This window comes from Coccidioides immitis (genome assembly GCF_000149335.2).
Source record: "Coccidioides immitis RS genomic scaffold supercont3.1, whole genome shotgun sequence".
Classification (NCBI taxonomy): domain Eukaryota; kingdom Fungi; phylum Ascomycota; class Eurotiomycetes; order Onygenales; family Onygenaceae; genus Coccidioides; species Coccidioides immitis.
In genome coordinates this window covers 235,779-263,717 of record NW_004504310.1, presented here as the reverse complement: position 1 = coordinate 263,717, position 27,939 = coordinate 235,779, and the positions used below count along the sequence as shown (strand labels likewise).

Here is a 27,939-nt window from a genome sequence, read left to right as displayed (position 1 = left end):
AACTCAATACTAGTGGTTACTGACAGATTGATGAAGTACAGATACTTCATACTGTTCAGAGAAGCAATAACAGCACCAGATTTGGCACTGATAGTACTGTAAAATGTGCTTGCCAACTATGCAATGCCAGAAGAGATAATTACAGATCAAGACACCAGATTCATAAGCAAATTCTGAATGATACTGATGGCACAATTGGGAATTGAACAAAAAATGTCAACAGCCTATCACCCACAGACAGATGGACAGACAGAGTGACTGAACCAAATCTTGGGACAATATCTGTAAGAATATGTCAACTATCAACAAAACAATTGGGTTACACTACTATCCATGGCACAATTGGCATACAATAAAGCAAAGAATGCCACTACAAGAATGACACCATTTTACATGAACTATGGCAGAGAACCAGAAATACAAAAATAACCAAGAATTGTATAACAAAAGACTCAAGAAGCAGAACTTACAGTAATACAATTATAAGAACTGCAGAACCAGATGAGACTGGACATTGAATTCCTGAATAAGAGAATGAAGCATTACTATGACAGAAGGTGTCAGAAGACATTAACTCTGAAAGAGAGGGAAAAAGTATTTCTAATTTGATAAAATATCAAAACCAAACAATCAAGTGAAAAACTTGATTTCAAAAAATTGGAACCATACAAAATCATGAAGTGGATTGGAAGAGTCAACTACAAACTCCAGCTACCCAAAAAGATGAGGATACACCCAATATTTCATGTCTCATTATTGGAGAAAGCACTGCTGCATGCCAGAGAAATGCCCATGGAGATTAATGAAGAACAAGAATATGAAGTTGAACAGATACTAGATCATCAGAAGATCAGCAGAAAACTTCACTACTTAGTGAAATGGAAATGGTATGATATCTTGAAAAACATGTGGGAACCAACAGAAAATCTCAAGAACACCTGAATGATTGTTAAGATGTATCATTAATGATGCCTTTACTCAGCAAAGCATTAACAAATGAATTGGAAACAACTGGAAGAGAATCTGAGAAAGAAAAATTATTTAATAAAGCAAGCAGATTTTAGATGTCTGCCTGCTCAGCTACTCTTTTCTGCTTCTTCTTCTTAAGGTGTTTCAGGTCTTTCACAGACTTTGATTTGAACTTGAGAAATTTACCAGTCTGATCACAGAGTAACTTTTTCTGCTTTTGAAGATAAAGAAGATGAGAGAGAGTTTCTTGCTCAGTGTGCTCAAGCCTATTCTGAGCCTCAAACACTTTCTGCCAATTGGCAGCAGAAGACCATCATTGTGAATGCAATGATGACCAGTGTGAACACACTTGCTATACTGAGAAGAATGACTTGACTTTAGACAAGTCTTACTCAATGAGGAACACTGAGAGCAAGGAGAAAGCATAATGAATCTGGATTGCTTGATGGCAAAAAGAAGATTATTCTTGTGAATGTTAGAAGCAGATGACATGGTGAAAGGGAACCATGGAGACACTCACTAAAACAAGAAACAAGGGAAAAATCTGAAAGCCCACAAAGAATGAGAGAACACTCTTTTATACTCCAGGAAAGAAAGCAGAGTGATTGGGGACAACACACTGTGAAAGAAGGGGATAATGTTATGAAACTTGTGGCACAGCAGCCAAGAACACAGAATGATTGAATGAGATCTGACAAGGCAGTGACATGAACTGTTGTGGAGAAACCTTAGAATGGGAAGTCATGTGATCAGTGATAGAACTGATAAGTTGACTGACTGTACTGAGTGTGATAGGACTGATCAGAGAACATAGCAAGTATACTGTGATAGAATGGATAGGACAGCTTAGCAGGACTATCACCAGAAGAGCATTATGTATATAAGAATGCTTATTACCAGAGATCTGATGGACTTGTTCATTATGATCAATCTTCTTACCTATCTTACAGATATCTTTCAATCAGATACTTTCATATCTTGATTACTTTTTATACTACTGAAGTCTTGTGATACTGTATGATTGTGCCTGATCCTGCTACTCTTGAGAAGGCATGATAGCCTTGCCCTGACTCTGATATACCTGCACAGAAACTCTTTGTTATCAGAGCAAGACTGCCCACTCAACTGGAGCACCATTGAATTATTGATCACTATCTCCAATTTGTTGTTGCTCTCTTTGAGTTCTTTGACACCTCCAAAAAATCCAAAGAACCCAGGGAGGTTCCTCATTGGAACTGTCACATACACAACAAAACTCTTCTTTTTTTAAATTTTGAAGAAGAGATTTATTTACTTCATCTCAATTAGCTTTCTAAAAGTTATATTGATTTGAATAAAGTGGATTTTCAACAAGATTTTCAGTACTTAGTTCAATACTAAATTGAATAATTTCACGATCAGAGCCAGAGTGAAGAGCTTCATTAATTCACCACTCATGTATCTGTTGAGTTAAGTTGGTGGAGAAGAAGGTCAAATCTATAATTGATTTAGATGATAGATTTGATCTGAAGAAAATTTCTCTGTCTATCTTGTTAAATCCAAATTATTCTTCTCAAGCTATTCTACTAGTTTTTTAGCTCTAACTGAATTCACTATATTTGAATTCCACCATAAATGGTGAGCATTCATATCTCCAGTAACAATAGAGTATTGAGAAGCTGAGATATTTACTAGTTCTCTCTCAATAGTTCAAAGATTTGAGTTGTCCTCTAGATCTTTTTGATTATAGATATTTATCAGTTGTATGGTTTCAAACTGATTGTATTTATCTTTAATATCTATAACTAGAAGATCACTACTAGAGCATATGTCAGATCTTAAGCAGGGTTGATATCTGAACTGTTTTCTAGCAAAAATAGCTGCTCTAAATCTCAAATCTTTGTTCCCAGGAAGAATGCAATAATATGCATTATGAGAGACTGTAAACTGATTATCTGAGCTCATCCATGGTTCCTGAAATAAAATATAATCAATTTTCTTTTCAAACCCAATATCAAGACATATATGCATTGACTTTTCATTTCTTCCAACAATATTCTGAAGAAAGGTCAATTTTAAAAAAGTATTTGAAGTTTCATTTAACATAAATTAATAAATGGTGCTCTAACTTCAATCTTCTTCTTAGAGATTACAACTTGATTTTCATCTTCAGAATGTGTTTCATGAGATCTCTTAGAAACAGGTTTAGTTCTGGAAAGATTCTGCTCAGCTCTTACTAGTTGCATTGATTTACTAGTATTTTGTGCTGAATAGGTGGATCTTTTGAAGAAAACACACTCTGTACTTTTAGCCACATGATTTTCTAGACAATTAGCACATTTTAATGTAGAGTGTATACATTTTCTTTCAGTAATCTTACAAATTGAGCATTCATGCATACTTGTTTGATGTTTTTGAGCACAGATATCACATCTAGCTTCTTTTTTACAGTTTGGTGCTGTATATCTATAGATTTGATAGTTAAAGCATTGCACAGTGCTTCTAAATCTTTTTGACTGTTTATATTTACAAACTTTAAGATTTTGTCCAGCAATCATAACTGTTTTCAGATTTTCAGCTATTGTAGTATTTTGAACATGAAAGACAGCAGATGCATGTCTTTTCTGTATTTTATTTTCAGCAGAAGATAGCCAGATTGGGGTTCTTTTTAAAGAGATAGAGTTAAAGATTTCTACCTCTTCTTTTAGAAGAGATAATTCATTCTCTATATTGAAGATCTCTGTAGAGATATCATGAACTATAAAGACTCCCCAGTGCTTATCTTTGTGAATTTTCATGCTCTCTATATCAAAGTTCATTAGATCTGAGAATATAGATATTCAAGTTTGCTTGTGTTTTTGAAGAAAATCAGCTGAAAAGTCTTCTATTATCATTAGAATTAGAGATTGGCCTTTAAATAACTTAGTAATTGAAGAAATGACTGGTTTTTCAGTAATATTTACTTCAGTAAAGCTGTCATTTATTCTATTTCTGAAAAAGAAAGCTTTGTTACTGATTTCTTCAAGTACTTGAGTATTTACCTTGAGAATTAGTCTTCTTTCTCTAAAGAGTTTTGGCTCAGAGAACTGTTTTTTATCTTCTTTACCAGTTACTTTAAAGAGTTTTGGCTCAGAGAACTGTTTTTTATCTTCTTTACCAGTTACTTTAAAGAGTAAAGAAGATTTGACTGAAGATTCAGTATTTAGTCTAGTTTTTAGAGCAGAAGAATATGATTTGGAAGCATTACTAGCAGATACTTTCTCTTGAGAGCAGCTTTGTAGAGTATTACTACTGTCAGTAGCTACTTTTTTCTGATTTTCAAGCTGTATAAATCTTTTCTCAAGATTTTGAAGTTCAGAGTTCTTAAAAACAGTAGTATCTTCTTGTTCTTTAAAAGAGAAGATTTTTTGAATACTCAAGATACAAGTATTTAGTTCTTTTTGCACAAGAACATGATTCTTCTTCTGAGATTCTTTAGCAAGAAGATTAAAAATTGACTTTAGATCTTGCTGTTCAGATTCAGAAGAAGAATCAGAAGTAGAAGATATTTTGACTATGTTTCAAGAAGTATCTTCTTGAATAAGAAAGCAGAAGATAATGTTCTGAGGTTATTTTGTATCCCACTTGCTAGTTAATCCAAACTAGTTCAGTTGTTTTACTGAGAGTTGAAAATCTCAATGTAGTAGGTTTTTCTTTAGCCAGAGCTATATCTATTAAATTCTGGACTAGTTTTTTAAGAGAACTAGCAAACTATATAGCTTTTTTTGAAGACTGTGATTACAGGAACAGCTTCTAGAGTAAAAACTATGGAAAAACTATTGGGAGAGTAGAGGGCAAGAGGGCAAGCTAGTAAATCTAAGAGATATGAGTAATTATATCTCAAGAATCAGTTAAATTAATACTAGCAAGTACATTTTTTGAAGAGAAGTATCAAACTAAAGAGCTTTTTGCAGAGAAGCTTTCAGAAACCAGCTGAGAATATTCTGAAATTTAGTAGTAAAGACTTACATTCAAGATGCCAGAGCCAATACTATAAAAATAAGGTATATTCTGAGCAGAAAAGTGAGAAGGGCAGCTGGTTTTTTCAGATGTAGCAGCACCAGAAAGCTAGCATATCTTTTATCAGATGGAAAATGTAGCAAACTTGTTAAGTCATTAGAAATCTAGCTTGATTTTTTTCTTAAATGCAGAAAAATTAATAAAAACTGCTTTGATTTACAAGGTAGTCTATATCATAGCTTGTTCCTAGTTCAAAAACTTAGTTACTATAAGTATTTGCAAAGCTATTTTTCTCTAATTAATTCTAATTTCTCAGCTACCAAATAGTATAGAACATACTAGTATTTAGTAAAGATTGGTCAGAATTTGCAGGGATCAATTTGGCTTAGCTATACCAAGGGTATCAAGTTGATAGAGCTGATTTAGTGCTGGCATGAAGCCTGGGGAGCAAAGATCAGATAAGAAGAGGCAGAGAGATAAGATGTGAGTAGATAAGATAAGATAAGAGCTCTAGCTTTGCTTGACACACCTCAACAAAATGTGAGTAAGCAAGAGTCTTGGCAAGGAAAATCAAAATAAAAAAGTGTCTTGTAAGAGATTTTTCAGATAAAAGAGTATAATAACACAACAAATAGTAGAGATATAGTAAAGAGAACTTGGTAGTTGGTTTAAAGAGTGTTATTGAGCTTGTCTCTCAAAATCCAGATGAAAAGACCATGTGGTTGCTGAGTAATAGTGTGAGAGGTGTTTCTAACAGGCGTGAGGCTGGTACCATTTATTTCCACTTATATCTCCACAACTGGCAGGACAATTCACATGAAAATTGGAGAAATTGTTAGGTAGAGAAATAGCTTTTAAATGAATGTAGCTTTATCTAGTTTGAACAAGAATTGACCAAGTTGTGAAAAGAGTGTGGTTGAAAACTGTTAAGATACTGTTGATTTGCTTGAATAGAAGAATTATAATATATATACTAGATATATGAGAAAAGAAATAGCACAGTGAAAACACTGGTTGCACTCTTTACAATATAGTATCTAAGCCAATCAAGAATATTTTCAAGATCTACACAAAACTGATAAAGTTACTGTCATTTATTCTGATTCAGATACAGCTTAAAAATATAGATCTAAATCAAATTTCTGTCAAGAATATAAATCTCAGAGATAGGAAATGAGAGATGGAAGTGCAAAGGAGAGATACAATTGATAAAGTATATTCTGATTAACTACTTAACATTCTATTAGCTTAGGCAAGATATTTTGTGAAAGAAGAAAAGGAGAACAACAGATCTGAGAATAATACTCTTACAGTAAAGCTATAGCATCAAGACAGCCAGATTTATAATGAAGACCAGTTTACTTAAGCAATTCTGGTATATTAACAAGAAGTCAGCAGAGCAATAAGTCTTTCTGAATAGTGATACAGAACAAGCAGATGCAGCAGCAGAGATGTACAGTACTCAGAAAGCACCAGCTAGAATAAAATTAGAGATTTAGCTGCATTTTTATTTATATTCTATCTTCTACTTTCTAAGACTTACTGCTTTTTAATAATGTATCCTACAATCAAGCAGGACAATCAAGCAAGCAGAACACTAAAATACACATACAAATCTTGATCTTTTGCTCTCTTATCTCAACAACATTGTTGAATATAGACTTTAGAATTTAGATGCAAAGTATATAGAAACTTAATAAATAGTATTATCAATTTGATTGTTTTAACTGTATTATTTGTAAAGATACTTTGATACATGCTAGTAAAAAGATAACAAAATACAATAACTTAAGAAATAATTTTTATATTTAAATAATTCTTATAATTTACAAGGTTTATTATATCTGTATAGTATCTTCCTCATTTTATAATGATCAGATATAAACTTGTTAACATATAAGAGAGCAAATGTTATTGTAGAGGATTGGATCTTTGCTCTTCTCAGGCTGAATTCTAGATGGCATGCTGTGTAGAAGATCTCCACGCTATTCCCCTTTTGGCTTAGTATCATGCACCAATGTTGTGAATATATCATACATACACTTGCCTACTATCATTTCTCTCTCTCTCTAAGCAATATGTTTGTGTATATAAAGTCTTAGCTAGTAACTTCAGCTAGGCCTATAACATTACATATTGCTTCTTTTTCACTATATGAGATAGGTGCTTATGAGTGGAGGAATAGGAAGAATGGAATCATAAGAGATAGCACTAAAGAGCCAGTCTCATATCTATACTCTGAGATACCAACAGTAGCTATAAGGACTATAAACTACAAACATAAACTGAATGCCCATATTTGAACTCCCAGAGTCTCTTCCAGACACTGAAACTAACTACAAAAAAATGGAAGAAATAGAGAGAAACACACTAGTATGATTCTTAGACTACTAATGTATCCAGAATCAGGTGAACAAGAATCTGTACTGGCAGCTGGAAGCTGCCTGGAATAATGCTAGCTTCAACCCAGCTAGTACCAGTGAAACTCCTGTCAAGCACCCTTATCACCAACTCTCTGATTGTGCCAAATTTAATAAAAAGAACTTGAGTCTGTATTCAAGCTTTGAAGTGAATCTACAAGACAAGTTATAAATTAATAAATATATTATTGGAAATGAACAAGACCAAGCAGCCTACATGAACTCACAATTGAAGAAAGATGCAGCTAAGATAATGCCTCTCTGAGTTAAAGCCCACTATAATATAATAGAGTATACATCTAAAGAATTCTTCAAGCAGATGAGACTAGTCTTCAGCAACTCTGCACACTAACAAAAAGTTCTGCAAAGTCTATACTTAATTAAGCAAGAATAAATCTCTTTTGCAATTTTTTTGTCTGAGTTCAACTATCTTCTTCTCAAATCAGACATGTCAATGAATGACTGATTAAGAAAGAGATACCTACAATCAGCTCTGAGTACTGAACTAATAGAAAGAGCTATTGAAATATCTATAGCTAAGATTTATAAGAGATACTGTCCACAGCTCTGCCAGATTGACCACCAGATACAAGAGCTAAATTAGATCAAATCCTGTGTATGTGTGTTTCTTCACCTCTAGCTTCAGCACTAGATTTTATACTCTGAAAGAGTCTGCTCTGCTTTCTGCTGATAATCTTATGAATCTTTGTGCCAGTGCTGGGAGGCAGCTTTAGCAAGCTGAACTGGTAGACAACAAGAAAATAGAACTACAGCAGCAAAAAAAACTCTGTCTATATTATAGCAGGTCAGATCACATGATACAAGTCTGCTCTTATACTCTGCCTTAACACTCACAATACCAAGCCCAATTATAATCTATAACCACCACCTATATTATACTGAGACTGGAAAAAGAATATATAATGAACAATAATAAAAAGAAGAGAAAAAAGTAGCTTCTGTCAAAAAGTGCTAACAGAAGCACTGCAAGAAGCTTATGCAAGAGAAATAAAGAAAGTTTGAAAAGATATCTGCTACAGAACTCTTTATTATGCATGCAATTATTAATAATACAGATATTACTAAGACTATAATAGATAATGAATACCAAGATTACTCTCTCATCACTTTTCAAGCTGTAAAAAAGTATAAGCTTGAGTGTTTACTTATTTTCAAGCAAACACTGAAGGAATTCAATACAAAAAACCATGAGACAATAAGATATGTGATAAGAATGAACCTGAAGATTGAGAGATACAAAACTCAAAAAGTCTTTGCATATGAAGTCTCCCAGTTGAATAGATGTGATATGATACTAGAATGACTCTGGCTGTAGTTCAAAATAGCTGTGCTGGATAAAGGAGAAGGTATTCTCTGGTTCAAGCTCTCTAGTATCACACTGTCTGTCAAACATCTAGAGCAGGCAGCTCAAGACATGGAAGTATTGCAAATCTTGACCAGTAGCTTGATAACTTGACACTGGAAACAGAAGACCAAACAAGCTAAATATTTTTGCTGCTAGTGGAGTGGGGTATGATGGGATGCCTTGTCAAGGTAGGCAAGTTGGTTGATATAGTGAGAGCACAAGAAAGGTGAAAAATCACAATATAGTAGGTGTATAGTTGAGTAGTAAGTGTAGAGATAGATATGTCCTAACAGACACTGTAGTGGGGATTCCAGTACCTCATTAGGATAAAGGTTGTTCCAGTCTGAGGCGCAAACCACCCCAAAGCTACTATTCTTGAGCTATATAAACCACCTGTAGCCCTGCATCTTGCTTATTACCTTAATGCACCATTGCTCTTTTCTACACACTCATTCCTTACTACTAGTTCAGTTATTAGTTAGAGAATATGAAGATTTCTTGTTCATGAAACTTGCTACTGTTTCTCATTTGAGCTGCCTGTATTAGTACAGGGCTCTTTAGTACTATTACTTCTTGTGAGCTTAGGCATCTGTTAGAACATATCTATCTCTACACTTACTACTTGATCCTACCCTTACTATATTGTGATTTTTCACCTTTCTTGCGCTCTCACCATATTAACCAACTTGTCTATCTTGACAAGGCATCCCATTATACCCTGCTCCATTTGGTGACCAAGCTAAGACCTGAAGATGATGATGTGGTGATTTGGTGACTGCCAAGAAAGAAAAACAAATTCTGAGACACATGAAGCAATACACTATTTCAAGATAAGATCTTATGGACTAGGAACACAGTACTAATCAGGTTTTTTATTTAGGAATAAGATTAGGGAGCTTAGATTTGAATGCCTCTTATCTAGAGCTTGCCTGATAAACAGGTTTTTGGAAGATATTGACTAATAGACAGAACATACTGTGTGACATGACCAAAGATCAAGAAATCAAGAAATTGGAATCAGAATTAACTATAGCTGAAGGTACTACAGAATCATATGCAACTATGTTACAGAGTGAGGACAAGAGAATTGTGGTTCATTCTCACATTTTTATGTCTTCCCCTGGCACAGCAAATGCATCTTGATTTGACAGCAGAGATGCTACCCTGTTTATTGAAAGATTTTATCAGATGTGCAAGAATCATGGGGTAATTGACTCTAAAAACATTATTGAACAGTTGGCTAGGTACTGTGTTACATGGATTGAAGAATGGATGAAGACCTTGAAAGACTATAAAGAAGATAATTGAAAAGTATTCTTTAAAAAGATTATTTATGAATTTCATGATCAAGACATTACTTACAAGATTCACTGTTGGGATTACCTTCAGGCAATTACAAAGAAACTGTGTGCTTGAGATGGCAATATTTGTATCTATATTCAAGAATACACTACCATCACCAGTACAGTACAAGCTAATGGAAGACTTGATGAATTCACTAAGATATCTTAGTTCCTTCAGGGGCTATCTGAGAAGATTCAGAATAAGATTATTAACAAGGCCAAGCTCAATCTTTCAGATGATATATCACCCATTGATTTTAGGAAAGTTGTTTGAGTGACCATGGATTTGATTGACCAGTATGAAGGGAATAAGAAGGTCTTTGAAAAAGATGAAATGAAACAGAAGAAAATGGAAAAGCTTGATGAGCAATATTAATTGGCTAACAAACCCTCTACAGTTGAAGCTCCAAAGAAAATAGCTAGTTTTGTGAAGACTGAAGAATTCAAATTGAAATTCAAAGCCAAGAACTCTGAGAGTGCTAATATTAAAGCTACTATTGAAAAGATGATCAACAAGTTCACAAATTTGGCATTGGCCATGAGAGTACAATCAAATCAGATACAAGAGAATTCTGATCAGTATTATATGCCATAGAGAGAAGAATCTCCAAAACCTGTACTAAATTATTCAACAAATGTGACTGTTAATTCTACAACTGTACAAGAGAATACTCAACCACCAGTCAACCCCTATTTAGCTTGAAATGGCTCTTCTATGACAGGCTATAGTGGTGCTTGTGGACAAGAAGAAGCTCAAACTGAAGAAATTTGACATGTCTCTCATGCTTCTACTGTGAAAAACCTGGACATTGTCAATCTCAGTGTTATGAATACCAATCCAATATGAGTAATGGATACTGCCATATTAATGATAAAGGAAACTTACACATGGGCTCTAAGAATCAAAACTATCAAGTTGTCACTTCTAAATCTGAAATCCTGAACATGTATATTGTACAGTCTATAGAAGAGGATGAATAGACAATTCCAGAGTTAACAAGCTCTAAAAAGAAGATCAATCAGCAAGAGGAGACATCTCCCACAAATTCAACTAATGTGAAGATTCAAGCAGGATGACTTGCATATCTAATGTCTGATGGAGAATCTGATTCAGATAAGAAATATGAATCATTAGAAGAAAGAACATTAGTTAATGTCAGAACAGTTAGAGAAGCTAACAATAATCAAAGAGCTAAGATTGCAATACTCTATACTTAGTGTACTGGACAATTTATTACTTACCAGAATAATCAGGCTAGTATTGATGATGATATCATGGAAGATGTTAAATCTATCAATCAGAAGAAGCCTGAAATTCAGAACAAGTTTATAGAGAACCAAAGACAAAAATATTCTGCAACAGATTATTTATTCTCTCAGATCTGTAATTCAATAGATGCTAATGAATTAATGAGTTGAATTCTCAATGGAAAAGTCAAATTGTCAGTCAAGAAGCTTATAGATGTATCATCAAAGCTTCATCAAGCATTCTTCAGATCAGGCTAGAATAACAGTACTAGCAAAAGCCATGTAAAGATTGGAGTCTCTGAACCAGTTCAGCCTGAGCTAAAAATTAATTCTGATTGACTTACATCAAAGCCCATGGTGCCAAAATCCAAAACAGTATATGGAATGTGTTCATTATATGCACCAGTCACTATAAATCAACAAGAATTAATGGCATTGATCAATACTGGTTCAGAAATCAATTTGTTGTCTTGAAAGTATGCTGAAATGTTGAATCTGCCAATGAAAAATAAGTCACAAGTGACTATGGTTGTTCAAATGGGAGAAGTCACTTCTTTTTACACATTTTATGATAAAGTGCCTGTTCAAATTGGAGATATTGTTACATATACTCTTTTTCTTATATTCAAGAGAGGGGATCAGCAACTTATTCTTGAAAGATCTTGACAATTTACTGTCTGTTGAGGGTGTAATATCTCAGAAGACAGTAGAGTGAACTGCAAACTTTATAATGAGAAATGAATGTATTATCTAGTTTTTAAAGACTTTAAGCCAAACTTAAGTAACATGAGATATGCAACTGATAAATCAAACAGCAATCATTTAAATGATTCAACAGGCATTTAATCAGATGGGTGCCTGTAGATACAAGATCTGAGAAGGATGAAGAAGATGTGATGAAGACAATAAGTATAAGAATTAATGATGAGAAGGTTGAAGGTCAGAAGATTGAAAAGAATAGAGAAGTCAGAAGTGTTGGCAGCATTACTGGTGTTGATGATTACAATGATGAGAAGAAACATAATTCTGGCATTGGTGAATCCAAAAGCATGCTAAGTCTAATCAGATTGACCAGCATGCTGGTGAATTAAATGAACTAATCAGAAGACAAGAATAATTTTGTATTGGAACTTCAGATTTTCCAATCTTCACTTCTGAATTCAGACAGCATCATGGCTCACTGCAAACATTATACACACAATATTAACTCCAGCTTAATTTGAAAATCTATTCCACAAAGTGCTCAATCAATTTACACATCTCTGAATAAAAATCATGATTTTGTCACAAAGAAATTATGTCAGATAGATATTTTCAATAGTGAATAGAACATCAGACTGTCTTCTTCAGAGATCTGGAGAGTGTGCACTGCTTATAAGCAGAAAGCTGATAAGATAAGATTATTAGCACCTGAAAAATCTGATGGAAGCGAGTCAGAAGATCTAGATAATTAAGTAAATGTTTGTTTGGATAAGTATTACCCTGAGAAGAAATGTGTTGTGTTTAATTGTGAATTTGATGATTATATTAGGCCTAGGATCATGCCCTTTTCTGTTGGAGAACAGCTAACAAATGAGAGAATTGAGAAGCTCAAAATTGGATTTAAACTGACAAGTTAGAAGAAGGAATTTTTCATATCAGTTCTTTATAAACATGAAGAGGCATTGGCTTGGTCATTCAAAGATCTATATGGCATTCATTCTGAATGCTTGCCTCCTCAGGTTATTCAGACAGAGCCCCATGAGGCTTGACAGACTAAGACTTACCAAATTCCTCATGCTCTACATGATAGACTAATTAAAATCAGGATCTGGTGTGCCTCTAAGATATATTGTGGACAATAAAGATCAGTGCAAACAAATTTTACACATGATGCATAACAAATTTGACTATAAAGAGCAAGAGGGAGCATACTCTGCTCTACAAGCTTGATACTGGTGGTCAGAGATATATAAAGATGTGTCTGCTTATGTGAAGCACTGTCCTTAATGTTAATAAAGAGATTCACAAAGGTTGAGTGAAGAGCTTCATTCTACCTGGGCTTCTACCTGTTGGAAGAAAGTTGGGGTGGATATCAAGCACATGCCTTTCTGTCAAGAACAAAATTATTTGGTTGTTGCCAGATGTAACTTTACTGGATGAGTGGAAGCTAGAGTCTTGAAAAAGACAACAGCTGAAGCTGTGGCCAAATTTCTTTATGAGAATACTATCTGTTGATGGGGCCTGCCTGCCAAATTTGTTATGAATGGAGGACCAGAAAATAAGAAGATTGTGAAAACCTTACTGAAGAAATTCAACATTAAATATATTGTTATTTCACTCTATAACCCTCCTGCAAATGATATGGTGGAAGTTGGCTATAAGTCTTTGGCTGATGGGCTAGCTAAAGCTACCAATGGCACTGGAAGAAATTGAATTAAACATCTTCCTGCAATTCTGATGGCAGATTAAATGATGACTAAGGCTAGTACTGGTGTCTTCTCTTATAGATTGCTAATGAACCAGGAGGCAGTTCTTCCAATTAAACTCAAGATTTCTACTTGGCAAACAATTCCCTGGCAAAAGATTCAAATAACTGATGACCTGCTTCTGATGCAAGCACAGCAAATCAAAAGACAAGATGAGAATGTTCTGGAAGCAGCTCATCATCAGCTCTGAATGCATGCTAGAAATAAAGAATACTTTGATGATACTTATAATATTTGCATCAACCCTCTTCTATCTGGAGACCTTGTCTTGCTTCACAATATCAAGAAAGAATAGAATATGTCTAGAAATAACATCCTGCACTTTTAATGACTAGAACCCTATAGAGTTAAGTCTGCCAATCAAGAACTAGATTCCTATCATCTTGAAGAGTTAGACAGCACTGAACTCAAAGAATTTATTGCAGAAAACAGATTGAAGAAGTACCTTATGAAATCTGGAATGAAGTGATTTAATAATAGCTCAGCAGATTCTGATGTATAGATGGGGAACATCTCTCAAAAATATGCCACCAGAAGTTAATCTAACATTCTTTCTAGTAGTTTCTCAGATGTTAGCTTCTTGGATCAGAGTGAAAATGAAAATGATCAAGAAGAAATAAAGTAAATGTGATTTCCAACTGTTATACCAGATGACTGGAGCTTTGCTGTTATTATACCTCCACAAGATGTTTAATTTGGTGTATTTTGTTTGCAAAAGTGAAGTTTTTTGCTTGCTCTTTCAGGAAGTTTCTTTTATTTGCCTGCAAAGTGAAGTTTTTGCTTGCTCTTTCAGGAAGTTTCTCTTTCTTTGTTATTTGCTTAGCATTTACCTTTTTCTGGAGATATTTAAAGGTCAATTTTTCTTTTCTGGAGCTTTTACTTTCTTTTACATTCAAGCTTGATTCTTTTTACAGATTCAACATTTCATTTGCAAATTTTTTTGATTTCTGATATTCTTCAAAAATAGCTGGATGAAGCAACCTGTCTCCTTTAGCACCAGCAATCAAAAATCAAGGCCTGGTTGTTACCAGAAACAGTAGGGTCAACTTGAATGGCCATTTCTTCAATAATCTAACAGCAGCTATGGAATACATTGATAACCAAGCTCCATACTGCTGCTATGGTTTGCAAGTTGAGCTGATGAATGCACTTATGCAAGTGACTGATGTGGTTACTGACTTAGTGGCCCATTTCTATTGATATGTTGAAAGATTCAGAGCTTGGCAACATGTTATGCACACCAATTTTGAAGCTGATTTCCATGATGCTTGAAAGGTTATTCTGGATGTTGAATGATGTTGCATTGATATGCAAAAGATCAAGAATAGACTTGTTGCTATATGGGAGATAGACAGAATTGATGTCATATGACTAAAAGTAAAGAGCCTGTAAGCTGTACAAAAGCTTCACCATACTCTAAATGTCTACAAGAATTAGGATAAGTTTGCCAACAATATTAACAGCACAGTGCTTCAAAGACTAGATGCTACAGAAGCTGAACATTGCTGGAGCTTAGTTATATTGCCAGGTGATTATACTACAGCTGACAAAGAAGTTAATTGTGCTTGTGAACTTTCTTCAAGAGATACTCTACATTAACAAGAACTTACTATTGGAAACTATAATCTTCTACAGTTATTGGCTCTTCCACAGTCATCTAGCTCCCAATGTTCAATTCAGGATATTGCTAGGAGCCCTCCCACTGCAAGCAGCCTCTGAGATTTACTAGAAGAACTACAGTCACCAAGATCATCAAGAGATGTTCTAATGGGTGGAATGTTGATGCTGCATAGCTGCAATGTATTAAGAGCCTCTATACATAGTACAATGTTGATTAGATCACATGGATTGGAAACTAGCTAATTACAGCTGCCATTTGGATTCACTAGTGTGCTGGCCAATCCACTCAGCTAATCAGAAGCTCTAAAGTACTGCAGTAAAAGAATTACAGCCATGTCAGCACATCAAACTCTCCAAGACCTAGATAATGAAGATGAGTCTGTTATTCCTTCTGAAAGTAACAAGAAAATACCCTAACATGAATAAGAAGAATCTGTCATAGCAGTATGCTCTGGTACTTGCTATTGCTGTAGTTTTGAACAACAGCTTCTCCAAAAGATAAAGAGTACTAAAATGTGTTTGCAGTTGGAGCTTATTCACATTCTGAAGCAGTTAGAAAAGGCCTTTAGTGATAAGAAAGCTGACATTTATCTATACTATGACCATGCTAAACTAATGGCTTCAAAACTTGGTTTACAGACTCACATATGTAATAGGAAGAAGCTTCTCAACTGTTTGGCTTACATCTATAGAAATTGTTGCAATATTAACTTAGTTAAGACTAATGACAGCATCTATCTCTGGTTCTGGTTGGCAAATAGACCAGCTAGAGCTGAAGATGCTTTAGGCATTTACAAAGTCAAACATCAGCCAATTATCTCTCTGGTCACAAGAATGAAGATCTTTGACTTTAACTGATATGTATGAATAACTGAAGTTAACAAGTTCACCACCAGCAATCTTCAGAAGAAATGAGAAATAACTAAGTCTGTTGTTATTTTCTAGCTAATGTGCTGGTGGAATAATAAATTACAAGATGCCACCACTACAGTACTCATCCAGGTCAACAGTGAATATGACATGTACTACTATTATTAGTGAATAATGGGAGGTCACAATAATTACAGATGATTGAGAACAATGTATTATAGTATTGGCCAACAACTTATATACCAGAACTCTGCCTACTATCTATAATATATACTGACAAGACCTGATCATACTTGAAAATGAATCTCCTATTCATACTACACCAAGTATGCTAAGCCAGGAGATAAAACTGGGTTTTACCATATCAATATCAATGTTTCAGATGCTATTACTACTGGAAGGGGCATTAACATAATACAAGAATTCTTGATGTTAACTGCAGAAAAGCCTAGTGACTGTATAGAAATCTTGCTAGAAATGCATAACTATCTAGAGAATTGGTGGGGACTACTTGAAGAATGAGACTTATTCACTGATAGCTATATTTACTGCATTAAAGATACAATGTATACCAAAGATAACAAAAGAAAATTTGGTATTAGGTAGACTGATGTCATTTGCAAGCCTGGCAATGTCTGAATTACAAGCTCTCTGCTACCCCATGAAGCTCATGATCTATGCAAAAAGATCTGATGTACTATGCTATCCTGATATATGATAATTCAAGAGGACCATGAACATTTAGAAATCAATAAAGCTGGTACATGATTCCAGCTCTCTGCTGCATATAAAGATCTAGTTCCAGGGTCTTCTTCTTCATCTAGTCATTCAAATCATTACACATCAGTTCCATATTGATTCTCTACTGCTATTCAATTACAAGGCTTAGAAGCTATATCAGATGCTTTGGTAGAACATATTAGATAGAACAACTTCATGATAATTAAGGAACTCAATATTCTCTTTGATCCTGATGACAAAAAGGCTCAGAACTTCATTAATAACTGGCATCTAAAGATCACATGAATTGCTCTGAATGCTATTATCAAGACTTACCAAATTGAAAAGAAAGCTTTTGATAATAAATTCTATTGGCATTGTGTGCACAACAATATTTATCTAGTGTCAGTTTGGTCTTCTTCTTCTCTCAAGAACTTGATGAAAGAAGAGAATCATGATAATTATTATTAGAAATTGCTGCTATCACTCTTCTTATTCTTATTTCCTATGTTTTTTCTTACCAGACTGCTTATTACTATTTATTATTCTCTTATTTTACTAAATTGATTTTGTTTTATTTTATATATTGTTTGTTGTCAGAGAACACCAACATTAAAGATCAGAAGAAAATGTAGTGAGAATTTCAGTATCTTATTAGAATAAAGATTATTCCAGTCCAAGATACAAACCACCCTAAAGCTACTATTCTTGAGCTATATAAATCATCTGTAGCCCCTGCATCTTGCTTATTATCTTCATGCACCATGGCTCTTTTCTACATACTCATTCCTTACTACTAGTTCAGTTATTAGTTAGAGAATATAAAGATTTCTTGTTTATGAAACTTGCTACTGTTTCTTATTAGAGCTGTCTGTGTTAGTACAGGGCTCTTTAGTACTATTACTCCTTGCAAGCTTAGGCATCTGTTAGAACATATCTATCTCTACACTTACTACTTGACCATACCCTTACTATGTGGTGATTTTTCACCTTTCTTGTGCTCTCACCATATCAACCAACTCGCCTACTTTGACGAGGCATCCCATCGTACCCCGCTCCACTGGTTCGCCTCACAAGGCAGTTTTGAGTGTTAGCCCTGAAGTTCTGCCTCAGTGGCGGTCTGAATGCTTTTCCTACACCTCGCAATAGGTCTTTTCCCTATATAAACGGGCTTCCAGTTGAGACCAAAGAATTACAGATATACACAAGTGACATTCAATCCATCAAATCACAGAGCACTCCCCTTTTGCCTGGTAGCTTCATCACAATTGTTGACCTCAATCACATACAATTTTACAACCCCAAATCAATGTCACAAAGGCCTTGAAAACCCCTGAAACATGTCACATTCACTACCCCCATCCAACCCCCCGGCAATACAGCCCCCTAAAGCCGAGATGTCCCTGATCACTTTGCCCTCTCACAATCCCCAAAGCATCACCTACTACCCGCGTGTCCTCCTGTGGTAATACCAAAGCATCAGCCTCTGCAAGGAGCTTCCCCAAATGATTTTGACCAGGAGCTGGTGCAGCCAGAAGCAGTTGACGCAATGATTTCGACCAAGAAGGATTCTATCACCAATGAAAGACCTGGAGAATCTGAAACGCCTCTTGACAATGCGTTAATCTTTTTGAAAGGTTTGCTGCTCACTTTTCCTTGGCCCTCGCGAGCCTTGTATTGGCCATGAAATGCTTACAAGCGCCTGCCAATCCAGACAACGCAGTCGACGATGGCGGTGAACGCCCACCTGTTCCTGAGGCGCTTGGTACCAATCTATCAGATGCTCTGTCGCAAGGGTCGAACAACCAGGCAAGACACGGTATTCGTGATTGTGCAATCGCTTTCAATAGTGGAGTTTGAAATCCACCTAATGTGGAACTTCCGGATAGCTTGCCTTCCATACCAAATGAGTCTTTGGCAGCCTTTACAGCAGCTCACCTCCTGAGTGGTGGTGAAGAAACTGTCAACAAGAGTGACTTCAGATATAGCATTGCTGATGTTGGTTGTACCAAGAGTGATGAGAGACATGACACACTGGTTGCAGAACAGAAGCAGAAAAAGACATCTTTACAGCAGACTGGACATGCCCATCATTGCCAATCATTCTCTACTGCTAGTTTGTTGTCAGAAAGTCTTTTTGCCCTAGATGATGGCAGTGATAATGAGGCAGATATTCCTTGCTGTCCCAACATAATTAATATCCTTGAAACAACATCAACTGCTGCTGCTGGTGTTGGTTTTTAGAAATGGAGTGAGGTGAATGGAATGGCTGGTCAATAAAGTCTTGAATTCAAGAACTGTGCAAATAAGCAGACAAGTGCAGCTGGAATATCTTGTGCACTGGACAGGCTATGATGAGCCTTCTTGGGAACCTGCCTGTAACTTGATTCCTGGGAGCAAAGTTTTCATTCATCAGTTCCACAAGAATCATCCCAACCGACTGACCAGTAGTTCAAGTCTTCATATAAAGGATTTGAATAGATGAGAGAGAGTAAAAGCTAGCTTCCGCAAATTGTTCCCCGCGGCAGCGTGGAAGGCCACCTTCGGCGCGGAGGCGCAAGAAGCAATCCTTTGGTGTTTAGTTTTTTATTTATTTGAATTATTCTATCCTAGGTCTTTCTAGTATCTCTGAGCACATTCCTCTCTTTATTCAACCCTCGAACATGTATGCTTCCTAAACTCTCTGCTCAAGGCTCGATATGCCGCCGGAGAACGAATAAGCCTCGTAGCTTCCAGATCCCAATCCTGCGGCGAGGCGAGGCACTTCTTGCTGAGGCCGCGGGGCTTCTGAGGCAGGGTCCGCAGAAAGCTGCAGGTATGCCCAATCCCATCCATGCAATCCACACCACAAAATCACGGCCCATCATGATTGACTCTCGTGGGTCACTTGCAAAATCACATGTTCGCTGTTCTTCCAAGGCAGTTGGTTACTAGAGTGTTGAGAGTGTCATTGAAGCCACGCAGATTAGGCCAGCCTTGTGGTAGTGGGCAGGGTTGTGATGCTGCCTAGGAGAAGCGGGGGAGAGCCATCTCAGATGAGTATCCTCATGTTGTTTGCCTCAGATCTTGATCCCTTAAACTTTTATCTATATCCTTCACAATTGAAATACGAGCAAACTTTTAAAACAACTAAAAAGCAACCTGAAATTCACGATGTGCACCTATATCGATACAGTTTTCTTTTACAAAGATTGCCAACAAGATCCGAAGCACAAGGTGACAAACAGGGGGTACAGCATTTGCGACAACTCAAACCCCATAGGAACGTATCGTCATTGTCGCGATGCGACTCCAGACACATCGGCTCTCTTCGGCTCGACAACCCAAAAAGGAGATTGCCCAGTTTGCAAGGGCACACGAGAGGAGCTCAGAATCGTAAGTGACAAGGGATGAATTTGCCAGGTCTAAGCTAAACAAAGTGATGTCTAGACGTACGGATAGACGAAGTGAACTCGCGGGTTCACGCCATTCTTGTTCGATAAAGTCTGGCGGTAATCACGGCGGTCGCGGTAACGGTTACGAAGGCGATGAATGTTATGGTGGTAAAGATATGTGTTAACGGTGAATCGGATTCGGGTTCCGTCTTGAGGTTGGGAGGCGCTTTCTCGTGGGAGTTCTGGGTCGCATTATTCTGCAACTGTTGCAGCTCGGCAACCACTTCATCTGCAGCCGTGTACTGCTCCAACCAACACTTGTAGATAATCTCAGAAACAGGCAGGTCAATGATTGGAAATTGTTTTTGTTTGTAACATTTCTCCACTTCGTTGTCCTCCAGCTCTTCGTACGGCTGTCTTGTCGTCCATATTTCGTGTATCGCAGAGCCAAGAGCAAATAACTCGCACGCAATCGTGGGTGGTGCATTATCATTGCTAGGAATTTCGGATTCCACCCATAGCTGGGATCTCGTGCCGTGGAGCACTGTCGTGGGGGACCCGTCGATAGAGGATCCGGCAAAGTCACAAAGTTTTAGATTATCCTCGTCATCCAAAAGCATATTGTAACAACCAATATCCCCCTGCAAGACCCCTTTGGAGTGAATGTATGCAATTCCCTCTGCAGCTTGAATAGACCATCTCAGCGCCAGCTCATGCGATGGGACTTCTCCCGCCTTCTGGTATGTCAGGACAAGCCGCTTGCGCAATGAATCGCCCAACCGTTCAAGCACCATCCCGCGATGTACTGGCCGTATGTATTTGCAAATTCGCGGATGATGACCAAGCCGCTGGTAAATCAGGCGCTCAGTTTGGATGTCCCTGAGGGCAGAATTGTCCATGTATGTATTGTCCCATAATGGGGCTTTTTTCAAGGCGGTGTTTTGGTCAATAGCCTCAACGTGCGAGGTGACGCCGGCGCCTAGCAGAGCCCTGGGACGCTGCGGCTCAATAACCGGCAAGCTGGGATCATCTTCTTGGAAAGTGTCGCAGGAAGTCATTTTTTCTTGCACATCGACAGCGTGTGGGGAGCATACTGTAACTTACTGCTGTTGTAACTGTTTCTTCCCCTGAGCCTGATCGAGGATATCACATGGCCTCTCATTGCTTGTTGCCCGTATTCGGTTTAGCGGTGGCTATTTTTAAGCTTGAAACTAGTCCCGCTCCAGGATCGGGTACTATGTCTAAAAGGGCTTAGCTAGTTCTGGAAGGGATGGAGAAGGGTTGCGTAAACACTCTCAATTGCCAGTTTCAATGTTCATCTGCCTGAAGGAGGTTTGACCACGGTCCGCCAATCAGTCATCATTAACCATCTGCGCCTAGTTTTTATTCCCGATCCTCAACCACCTTTGTGCACTGAAAAGCAGACAAGCAGCTGAACGTCGCCTGCAAGAAAGCAGGGCTGGATACCATGGACCGATGTTTACCAAATATGATGTCAATTTAAGTACATAAATAAATGAGAGCAACCATTAGAGCTTTGTTGGCCCTGAAATGCTAAAGAGTGAGTGTAAGGCCAGCCTCACTCAGAATTTGGTTTGTTGACTTGGTTAGTTACCACAGGGAAGTAGTGGTGGAGATGAAAGATAGCCTGATAGAGCCTCACTTCAGCCTTGCTCACTTCGACCGCGATAAAAGATGGAAGGATCGCCCCATAGTCCGCTATTCTTTGACATCACTTTCAACTTCCCAGATCGACATCAGCCCACAGATATTCGAAAATAAGAGCTGTTCGATGAATGGTCTCTATTGAACTTCAAATACCATGGATTATGAAGATTGTTGGTCAAGCCAGGATGGTTTTGAAGATGGTATGTGAATATTGCTTCATTTACATTGGAACATCTGCGGCTCATCCTCAAGCTTGCTAACATCTTGTAAAGGCGAGCCCTGTACTGAGGCCCTCCGGGCCACCGAAATAAGATCACTGGAGGTTGTTGGTGCAGTACTCGCCACTGTCAGCACCGGAGCTGGTATTGCAGCTGCATATTATGCGCGACGCCAAGCTCAACAAAATAACCGACCCTCTGGAGCGCGAGATATCGAGAACTTAGATAGTCCAAGCAGAATGGGGATTTTACGATCGCCAAGTGCACGGGATGCGAGAAGTCCTATTCGATCGGGAACAAATACAACGTCGCTATGTACAACCAGCCCTTTTGAAAGAAAGCACACCGTTGAGAGGTCCAATGCTGCGCGAAATAGGCGTAACATTTACTATTCATTAGTAATGGCTGCTCGCGAAGGTGATGAGAAGATGGTCCGCATACTACTCATCAAAGGAGCTCATACCCGCTGAAGGGCAAGTGATATAGTATTATGTCTAGCTGCTGAGGAAGGCCTCGAACACATAATCCGGTTGCCGCCCGAAATTGGGGTGAATATCAATGGTAGCGGGGGTTGCTCCGCGGTATGTGCAGCTGCTAAGAATGGACATAAAAATGTATTGGAGCTGCTGGTCCGGAGGAAGTTTGACAGCAATGCTGGGAACGTCGGCGCTGTGACACCTGCAAAGGTTGAGGAAGCTTGTACACACGCTGTCCAGCTACTGCTTGAGAAAGGGGAAATTATATGTGACAAACGGCACCACACTGCCCTGTGTGCAGCTTCTCGGAAAGGCCGCGAAGACATGGTCAGGCTCCTGCTTGACCATGGATCCAATATTAACGCCGAAAGTAGATCCTGCGGTTCTGCCTTATATGAAGCTGCTAAGGAAGGCCACGTATCGCTCGTCCACTTCTTACTCAGCAATGGCGCCTCTGTCAACGGCAAAGGAGCATTCTATAACACTCCTCTGGGGGCGGCCGCTCGGTATGGCCATGTGCGGATTGTGTGCTCGCTTCTTGAAAGTGGAGCCGATGTCAACCGGAGAAGCTATATCTGGGGCACTCCTTTATATGCGGCCGCTAGGTGGGGTCATGACGAAGTAGTATCAGTCCTCCTTCAAAAGGGGGCTGATGTCAAGGGCGATGGAGATGGATTCGATCATGACAACGCTCTTTTTGCCGCTGTCGGTCGGTGCCGTGAACGGATAGTCCAGCTTCTACTGGAGTATGGAGCTGACGTTAATGCCAAAGGATTATTTAACGAAACGCCATTGCAAGCAACTGCCAAAAGAGGCAATAGAAACCTTGTGCGACTGTTGCTTCAAAACAGGGCCCATGCCGAAGGAATGGGACAGGTGATTGAGCTTTTGAGTGAGACTGATGAAGTTGAGACTCTTTAGTCTATGGTGGTGCTCGACAGGCCATGATAAGCCTTCCTGGGAGCCTGCCGGTAGATTAATTCCTGGGAGTGAGTTGTTAGTTCAGGAGTTCCATGAGAAACATCCTGACCGACCGATTCCTCCTTCCGCAAATTGTTTGCTACGGCAGCGTGGAAGGCTACTGTCACTAGTGAGACGCAAAAAGTGATCCTTTCATGTTAAGTTTCTTATTTATTTGAAGTATTCTATCCTAGGTCTTTCTATTCTTTAATTTCAGTCAGCTTATCTCTCAGTACAGTACATTCCTGTCTTTGTTCAAATGCTTCATATTAGTCTGGCAAAGATTTTCTCACTCATTGTTGAACTTCAGAGCGGGGACACAGGATCATATTTTGATAACCCTGAAGGTCATCATGTATATCTGAAGATGTGAAATATCCATCTGTGTAACTTTCAACTAAATGTCAGCCTCTTTCTCCAGCCTTGTAGACAATGAGCCAAAGTTAGAACAAGAATAGCAAAACACATAATTGGACAACAAACCTCCACATGTGATGCTGTTTAGATCATTGACAATCAATTGTGCCCAGGAAAGTATGTCTGGACTGACACTGCCATTACTTGCAATTTGAATAACTGTTTCTTCAAGTTGGGCATCTTCTGTACATGCCACAGACATGCTGTCACTACCCTTGCAAGCGTGCTGTAAGATGCCGGTCGCTTCTCATGATAATCCAACTGCCAACAAGAAGATACTCCTTTTCCTTTTGAAAGGCAAGCTCAAGTTCACTGTTGGCATCTGTTAAAATGCATGATGTTAGCAATAGAAAGAATGTCCTGCTGCAAAGAGTTGTTTGCCCTCTTAAAATACACTAGCATCTCTGAGTATGGGCTTCACTCATGCCAATCTGGATCAGACTGGGGTGGGTCATCAACATCAATCAGGTCAGATGTTATTACCGATTGCCTGTGGTATGAAGCTTTAGAAGAGACATACATCAATCAAAGCTCTTTAGTTAACTCACATTCATATACTGCCAAGCCAGTTCCCTGCAATGGCAAATGCATCAGATTAGTCTGTAATTCAATAAAAGCACCAGACATATCTCAGATGAAGTCAGGTTCAGTAAGACTGGAGAGTGAAACACCACACAAGAAGTTAGGTGGTAAGGTAGTTCACCACTAAGCAAGCCACACCACTAAACAAGCCAAATCTTCCACCACCAAAATTCCTCCAACATTTAACATTCAATATGCAACAATATGATCAACAATGCCTTAATTAGACTTCCAATTAAAGATCTTGAATTGCAAGAGATCTCAAATTATACTGTAACTGTAAGAAAGTACTTAGTTAATCAAGAGATTCTGCATCAATAGTATAAAGACTTGCAACTTGCTCAAAATAAAGTAGTGTTTCAATATAGGAAAAAGCTTTCTAATATACAAAAGACAGAGCTTCTGAATTATATAAACAAGCTCTCTAGTTATAGTCTTGTCATTACACCTCAGATTCTATAAAATATTATACAAGAGATAACAGAAGAGAATGTTGAAATTAACTAAGTTAATTAACTTTACAAGTAATATAATGACAAGATTAAATACATTTATCTTAAAGTAATTAATTAAAATAAACAGATAGCAGATAATTTTCAGTACTTTAAGTACTTTTATATGCTTGTAATTTAATAATTTATTTAATTACTTGTAATTGCAGTTGTTGATGCTGGCTAATTATTTAACTACTACTTATAAAGTAGTTAAAGCAGAAAATTAATTAATATAATCTTGAGTTCTCAAACATCTATAACTTTAATAAAAAAGAATTTCTTCTAGACTTCTGTTATATCTCAAAGTGATTAGTCTTTATTAAAGCTCTATAAGCTGGAAAGAATGTCATTATTCAGAATAGTAGTCTGAAGTTTCTTTTATTGCTCTGCTCAGTCTCTGCTGAAGAAATTACACTATCTTTAGCTCTTATTTATCAGAGCAAATCATGAGATCTCCAGAATATATAGCTAGATAATTATAATGAAAGTGAATAAATCTACTTTGCAGCTTCAACAAATGGTTGGAGCAATAATAAATATATACTAAAGTAGTTGAAATGAATTTTTAATCAGTATACTAAGAAACAAGCTAGTTGAGAAAGATGTCTGCTTTTACTAGATAAGCATTCCTTTCATATAAATATAAAATTTATTGAATATACTGACTATAAAAAGATTCTTCTTATAATTCTTCTGCTACATTTAATTCACTATTTGCAATCTCTTGATATTGAAATCTTTAAGCCACTAGGCAAGGCATATTTCAATAAGCTGAAAGCACTATTATATCAAGAAATAAGTTATATTCAAATAACAAAAAGGGATTTCTGGAGACTATTTAATGTGGCTTAGAAGAAGGCTTTGACAGTTGAAAATATGCTTGCTAGCTTTGCAAAGACTGAAATTAACTCTCTGAATTCTCAATATTAACTATACTGATTTGAAACTGCTCAAGTCTCTACACTGCTAGTTAAATCTTCTATTTCTAGTAATATGCACCAGCTTCAACAAGAGATCAAGAGTATACATCTCCAGTACAGCCTAAATTCACAAAGCATTAGATGGATTATTCAAGCTAGTAAGCAGTTTGCTCTTTATAATAAACTGCTGGAACATAAGAATCAGTAGCTAAGATTAACTCTAGTGATAAAGAAGCAATATTACAAGTAAGACAAGCCTCTAAATCTACTTAATAAAGATAATTCTAGTCAAGCACAGTTCTGGTCTCCAACAAAGGTTCTTAAGGCATGTGAGTGCCTGGATGAAATAGAGACTGAAAAAGCTGATAAAATTACTTAAACACAAGAGACAAAACTTCAACAGAAGCTTTAAAAGAAGCAGACTGCTAGAGATATTGAAAAAAAACAGATTAAACAGAAAAATACCTATAAAAAGATCTAGAAGTAATAAAAGATCAAAAAAATTGAATGTGCTAGATAAAGAGAGGCACAACATGTTGCTTGTGAGAAGAAAAAGACTTTACAACTAGTAGAGAAGGAAAAACAGATAGTTGAATATGCTAATAAACACTAGCAGTCAGGGCTTCAAGCACTGGCTTTAAAGTGCTGTTAGAAGAACTCTTCTACTAAAGAGTCTCATTACAGAAAGCCTATATAATCTTTCAAAAGAAGAAGTAAGAGCTCTACAAGCATCTCTAGCAAGATATTAAGCTCTCTAGCTAAGAAATCTACTGTTGATATTTCTTTAAATTCTTTTCTACCTACCCCTCAAATCTCTTGCTCTGGCCATAATATTAGGCTGTCTATCTGTTTATTTTCCTAACTATACTAATTTCTATACTTTAAAGAATACATTCATTTAATATTTAATAGCTATTTAATAATAAAGATCTGGTTGTTCAGATATTTAATAAATTCATTGCATGAAGCATTTGGCAAAATTTGGCTTGTTTAGTAGTGTGGCTCATTTAGTGGTGAACTACCTTACATTTTTCTGTAAACTTTCTAGTCAATAGTGTAGCTTCTGCCTAGCTATGCTCTTCAAGATATGAGTCAGTTTAGCTATAAGTCTTTTGTAACAAACATAAACTTTACTGTCAGCTATAGATAGTAGAACTCAGAATAAGTAGAGCTTCTGATAACAAGCAAATATTTGTAGAAAGTTTGAATGAATAATAAGAAATCTATCACATAAATAGCATAATTTTTTGCTTACATTAATAAATCAAAATAACAATATCTGCTTTATATGAAGGCTATAGAAATTCATAAGTTGCATCTTAGCAGGGATAGCAAGAGCATCAAATTATTAATATCAGAAGTACACTTTGGAATCTGTTCTGCCTCAGACTTGAGTAAAACAAGAAACATATTCACTCTGATCTTCTTTAACCAGGCACTGGAGTGCCAAATCAAGAGATATATTGCTTTTCTTCAGCAGAATCTTTGCTGGAGCTATAATAGCATTGATTATTATTAGGTTGAAGAGATCTCATTACAAATGTAGGCCTAGACCAACCAAGCATCAGACCACATTGAATGTTCAGAGAATATTATGTGGGCCATACCTCTGAATGTATAAGAATTGCATAATTCTTATAGATTATGGGAACCTCAGCATTCAGTCTTCTAGTTAGTAAATCTATATGTTTTATGCATGACTTTATCCTATTAGTTGTGGGCATCAGACCTATTTAGCTCTTTTGTACCTTTAAAATCTAGAATAACTTATAAAATCCATGTCAGATTCTTCTCTAATATTCTGAACACTTAATATACAATTGCCTAA

General features: G+C 36.9%; 4 protein-coding genes across 4 annotated transcripts; 3 read left to right on the top strand and 1 right to left on the bottom strand.

The window, feature by feature from the left end:
* Positions 1–400: 400 nt before the first annotated feature.
* Positions 401–942, top strand: CIMG_12581 (uncharacterized protein; the record flags this gene model as incomplete). Its single annotated transcript, XM_001249218.2, has 2 exons — positions 401–471; positions 636–942. 2 exons carry the CDS (start codon positions 401–403, stop codon positions 940–942), a joined length of 378 nt encoding a protein of 125 aa, XP_001249219.2.
* A 19,133-nt stretch (positions 943–20,075) lies between these two features.
* CIMG_12580 (serine/threonine protein kinase) lies at positions 20,076–21,476 on the bottom strand. Its single transcript, XM_001249221.2, has one exon. The coding sequence runs from the start codon at positions 21,432–21,434 to the stop codon at positions 20,463–20,465; it is 972 nt and encodes a 323-aa protein (XP_001249222.1). The 5' UTR covers positions 21,435–21,476; the 3' UTR covers positions 20,076–20,462.
* A 238-nt stretch (positions 21,477–21,714) lies between these two features.
* On the top strand, positions 21,715–23,659 carry CIMG_12579 (uncharacterized protein; the record flags this gene model as incomplete). Its single annotated transcript, XM_001249222.2, has 4 exons — positions 21,715–21,937; positions 21,988–22,244; positions 22,317–22,679; positions 22,761–23,659. The coding sequence occupies exons 2-4, from the start codon at positions 22,199–22,201 to the stop codon at positions 23,657–23,659; spliced, it is 1,308 nt and encodes a 435-aa protein (XP_001249223.2). The 5' UTR covers positions 21,715–21,937; positions 21,988–22,198.
* Positions 23,660–26,184: 2,525 nt separating this feature from the next.
* CIMG_12578 (uncharacterized protein) lies at positions 26,185–26,763 on the top strand (the record flags this gene model as incomplete). Its single annotated transcript, XM_001249223.2, has 5 exons — positions 26,185–26,269; positions 26,336–26,357; positions 26,400–26,440; positions 26,628–26,653; positions 26,725–26,763. The coding sequence occupies 5 exons, from the start codon at positions 26,185–26,187 to the stop codon at positions 26,761–26,763; spliced, it is 213 nt and encodes a 70-aa protein (XP_001249224.2).
* Positions 26,764–27,939: the final 1,176 nt, after the last annotated feature.